The 4,950-nt window shown below is 36.2% G+C and overlaps 1 protein-coding gene across 1 annotated transcript; it reads right to left on the reverse strand.

Moving 5' to 3' along the window:
- Window positions 1-831: 831 nt before the first annotated feature.
- Window positions 832-3,743, reverse strand: LOC149173809 (uncharacterized). The gene is made up of 2 exons (XM_089426832.1): window positions 1,388-3,743; window positions 832-1,280 (listed from the first exon to the last, which is right to left on the reverse strand). Exons 1-2 carry the CDS (start codon window positions 3,741-3,743, stop codon window positions 832-834), a joined length of 2,805 nt encoding a protein of 934 aa, XP_089282958.1.
- Window positions 3,744-4,950: the final 1,207 nt, after the last annotated feature.

The raw sequence follows: 4,950 nt of genomic DNA on the forward strand, positions 1-4,950 counted from the left end.
AAGTCGTCTCAAATTGCTTTTCCGAAGAACGGGATGGGGTGGAAACCACTATTGCTGCATTCCCCTAACTCAAAATTAGAATCTGTTTCAAGAAAAACAAAATAAGTTGTGAGTAGAGATGCGCAGAGAGAAATGGACATCTTTGCCGCAAAATTAGTCCAAAATGCTATCCACCTTGGAGATTTTGAAGGCTAAGGGAAGGTTGGAGCTGCTGCTAAAGTAGTAAGAATCGTTCTATGGAATTGGAAATTGCATTTAAAAGAATCTCGCAATGGAAGTGGACAGTGCATTTAAAGTTGGGGGAATTGTAGATATAGCTGCCTGTTAGTCACAAAGATGCTCCTCTGAAAATCTCAAAACTCAGAACTCTTGTTGTTGTAAACATCATCGCAACATTTAGCTATAAAATTTGTATGTTTTCCTGGTAGTTGTTATGACAATAAAGATAGAATTTGTGAACTATGATTACTTAATGTTAAAGGTCGTCTCAATTGTTCCTTTAAATTAGATCGTAGTATCATTTTTTATGTTGCTTATGACAAGTTTTAAAAGTGAAAGATAGACTTTTCTACAAAATTCTTCTTGTATTTAATACCAGAAGAGTGTCACACATTCATATAGATGTAAATGATATTGAATATAATTGTTTTTTAAAGATAGAATAATAAATTATAAATTATAATCATAAACACATTTGCAAAACACTACTCATGAGTAGATATAACTGTATTTTTCACATTTACATGCAATCAATTATAAAACATTTATATACAATCAACAACAAAGATTTATGTACAAAGAAGCATATAACCACTACTTTGTTACAATAGACTAAGATGTGGAAGAACTTTGACCTTCACAAATGTTGTTCATAGTAGCACTTGTACTACCCAACAAATGTGTTAGATTTGATTGGAATTTGGGAATGGAAGTAGTGCTCAAAAAAGTGTCTTTGATGTTTTGCAATGTGCCTAGAATGCCCATCATTGTAGGTCGTCCTTGAGGAGATTCATTTGTGCAAAGCAAACCCACATTTATCAGTGCAGTGAGACAATTGAGATCTTTATCTTCTTCAATGCATCTACTAGTCCTCGTTAATAAACCCATGTCCACAACTTCTTGTACTCGGCTTGGAAAGCTACTACCCACCCATTTTTGCAAGTTCATTCCTTCCACAAACATGTCATGGGTGGGCTTCTTTCTAGTGAGCATTTCCAATAGCACTATTCCATAGCTATAAACATCACCTTTGGTTGTAACTTGTCCTCCCACTCCATATTCTGCATTCATAGATCCTCATCTTAAGTTTTTTAATTTAATTGAAAATGTTAAGTAAACATAAGAAAATCATAAGATTGCTTCATATGGGATATAGTTTAAATAATACCTGGAGGAATGTACCCGGTAGATCCTTTGAGTGCATTTGTGGAAGTGAGAGCTCCATCTTCATTATTTGCAAAACATATAGTAGCAATGCCAAAGTCTATTAAATATGCAGTCATATCTTCACCCAACAACACATTGTTGGGTTTCAAATCACAATGAATCACTTGCACAAAGCAATGATGATGGAGATATGTCATGCCTTGGGCGATATCTATTGCTATATTCAACCTTTGAATCAAATTCAAACAGCTTTGTTCTCCATCATCGAGATATAACCACTTTTCTAGGCTTCCTTTTGGCATTAATGGAAATATCAAAGCTTTGATGTGGAGATCTGAATAGCAAGTTATGACCCGAATCAAATTCCGGTGTCTAACTCTACCCAAAACTTTGCATTCTCTATCAAAACTCTTTTGAGCCCCTTCATTTTGTAGATTGAGAAGCTTGACAGCAACCATTGTGCCGTCATTCAAAATCCCTTTGTACACTTTTCCAAAACTACCAATTCCTAACAAGTTTGCATCACTAAATTCATTTGTTGCAATGACGAGCTCTGCATAGGAGATTCTTCGATGCCCCACATTTAATGATGGACCAATCTCTCTCTGAATATTTCTCCTACAATTATTTCTCCACAAGATTGCAAGAAACAAACACAATACAACAATTGCTACAACAACAACAGGTATGATAACTCTTTTGAGATTCAAAACACTTTTATGTTTATGAGCATAGCACGGTGGTAGATTTACCCAAGGTCCACATAGACCAAGATTTCCCATAAATGTTGTGGGGCCAATCTTTTTGAAAACTCCTTCTTTAGGGACTTCCCCTGACAACTTGTTAAAAGAAAAATTCAAGTGCTGGAGCATTGTGAGATTTGCTAGTGATATAGGTATTCCACCTGACAAATTGTTGGAGGAGAGATCTAGGTCTTGAAGACTTAGAAGTTCACTGATTGACACTGGAATTGGACCTTCAAGTGCATTGTAAGAAAGATTCAGATATGCTACTTCTTTGCAGCGTCCAACAATACTTGGAATGTGGCCAGTTATTTGATTTTCCGAAATATCTATGGCTTGAAGCTTATCGAACTTTCCTAGTTCTAAAGGTACATGGCCACTTAATAAATTGTTTGACAAGTTGAAATAGAAGGCTAAATTTGCAAGGCCTGCAAGCTCTTCAGGTATGTGCCCACTAAGCTTGTTGTATGATAGATCTAGCAGTAGTAAGTTCACACATTTCCCTAAACTTGCAGGTATGTTTCCTGATAACTGGTTATGATTAAGATCTAAATATCTTAATTGTTGGAGGTTACCCATAGAATCAGGGATTCTTCCAAACAAATTATTTCCAAAAATACGTAAGAGACCTAAACCTTTTAGCTGCCCAATTTCCATTGGGATGTTTCCTTGTAAATTATTGGAATCCATATATAACCTCTCCAAGTTCTGAAGCATAATAACTGAAGATGGGATTGACCCTGTAAAAGAATTACCTTTTAAACTAAGGAATATTAAGTTACTTAAATTTCCAATAGCAGGAGGTATTTCTCCAGCTAATTCGTTGATGCCCAAGTCTAAGTATTTGAGTTTTGTAGAGAGGTGGCCTATAGAAAACGGCAATTGCCCAGTGAAGTTATTATTAGATAAGTCGACATGTTGTAGGTTGGAACAGTTACTAAGAGCAGTAAGAATCGGGCATCTCGTGGTGTTGCCGCTAATAAGGTAATTGTCGTTCAAGAAAAGCCGCTGGAGATGTGTCAATTTACCCAACTCCATAGGCACTGTTCCGCTGAGCTGGTTCGGTCCTAACTCAAACCATAGAAACTTGGTACAATTGAAGAGGGATGAAGGAACGCTGCCACTCAGCTGATTATTAGACAGAAAGAGATACTTTAACTGGGCGGTCTTCTTGGTACACAACTCCGACGGAATGTGGCCAACTAATTGGTTCTCACCTATATCCAATACTTCAAGATTGGTGTAGTTGGACAAAGACGACGGAATGCGTCCCGTCAGATGGTTCTCTGCTAGGTCAAGAACTCTGAGCTGGCTTAGCATACCCAATTCGGAAGAGATACTGCCGTGAAGGTTGTTGCTAGCTAATTCTAAGTACTGCAAAGAGGATATGTTTCCCAAGCAGTCCGGGATTGTTCCCGTCAAATTGTTATCAGACAAGTACATGACTGCTGGGTTGGCGAGAACACATAGTTGTGGGGGAATGTTTCCTGTGAGATTGTTATACGAGAGAGTCAAGTTCCGTAAACTACGGCAGCTACCCAGAGTGGGCGGAATGGAACCCTGGAGTTGATTCCGACGCAGGCGAAGCATCTTTAAGCGAGAGAGGGTTCCCATTTGATAGGGAATGTGACCCTGGAAACTGTTATTACTAAGGTCGAGTATCCTAAGAAAGGAAAGATTGGCGAGAAGGGGTGAGATAGTACCTTGTAATCCCATGCCTGAAACATTCAGGGAAATGACTCTCTGCCTTTGCCTGCTGCATATGATGCCCGTCCAGTGGCAGAATGAAACATTTGGCATCCAAGACGTGGCCAAGGAGTGGGGGGGATCATATGTGATTGCAGACTTGAATGCAAGCAGAGCGTGTTGATCGGAAGCATTGGTGAGACGAGGAGGATGGTGAGGGAAATGGGCGATGGGTGTGGAAAAGGCAAAAGGAGGATTGAGAAAGAGAATGAAAAAAAGGGTGACGAGGAGAAGCATTATGGTAATCTGCATCTCTTGCGTGATAGAAAGAATGGTTTCTGATGAGAAAATGGAGTTTGGTAATGTAGTAGCTATATAGCTGCTGCCGCATTGAGTGAAGAGACTCAAAATAAATTAATAAAATTATAAATAAAAAAAATCTATAAAATTAATCATAAATCTTTCTCCTTACCTCTCAGGAAACGAAAGTAAAAAGTCCATCCAATTGATAAAAAATCTAACACACCCTAAAATAAATAAATAAAGGTGTATAAAAGTAATCATAAATATTTCTCCTTGCCTCTCAGTAAACGAAAGTCCATCCAATTAATAAAAAAATCTTTCTCCTTATCATTTGGTGACGAAATGCCTTCTTTTAACGAAATAAAAGTAACGAATTACCTCTTTTTTTTTTTATCACATTCCGTTATAGAAATTGCTATATAAGTTTAAATGTTGTATTTAAATAAATTAAAAAATATTAATAAAAATCATATATAAAAGTTTTATTATAGAAATGATAATACGGCTTTATAAAAAATATGTATGATTCTATTAAAAAAAATGTATATTTTCTTAAGAAAACACATAAATGAGCACATTTACATTTCTTTCTGATTTTATTAAGATAATAAGACAAAGTAAAACATTTACATTTCTTTCTGATTTTATTAAGATAATAAGACAAAGTAAAACGTAATTTAGGCCAAAAGGACCGTTTTAGTTATTTATTTTAGTTTTTTTGGTTTGGGTATTCAATAATGGTATGTGTTTTTGTATTCTTCCATTCATTAATAGTTTTGGTTTAATAATAGTTATTTCTTGTAATATTTATGGTAATAAACGAGCTTAGTTT

The sequence above is a fragment of the Pinus tabuliformis genome, chromosome 4_2, assembly GCF_031772625.1.
Source record: "Pinus tabuliformis cultivar Carrire ecotype Pingquan chromosome 4_2, CPIR1, whole genome shotgun sequence".
Lineage (NCBI taxonomy): Eukaryota > Viridiplantae > Streptophyta > Pinopsida > Pinales > Pinaceae > Pinus > Pinus tabuliformis.

Excerpts from the sequence above, each read along its gene's own strand:
- LOC149173809 (XM_089426832.1), bottom strand. The coding sequence starts at position 3,743 with ATGGGAACCCTCTCTCGCTTAAAGATGCTTCGCCTGCGTCGGAATCAA. Across the intron at positions 1,281-1,387 it reads TACCGGGTACATTCCTCCAG|AATATGGAGTGGGAGGACAA; the intron begins GTATTATTTAAA and ends CTATGAATGCAG.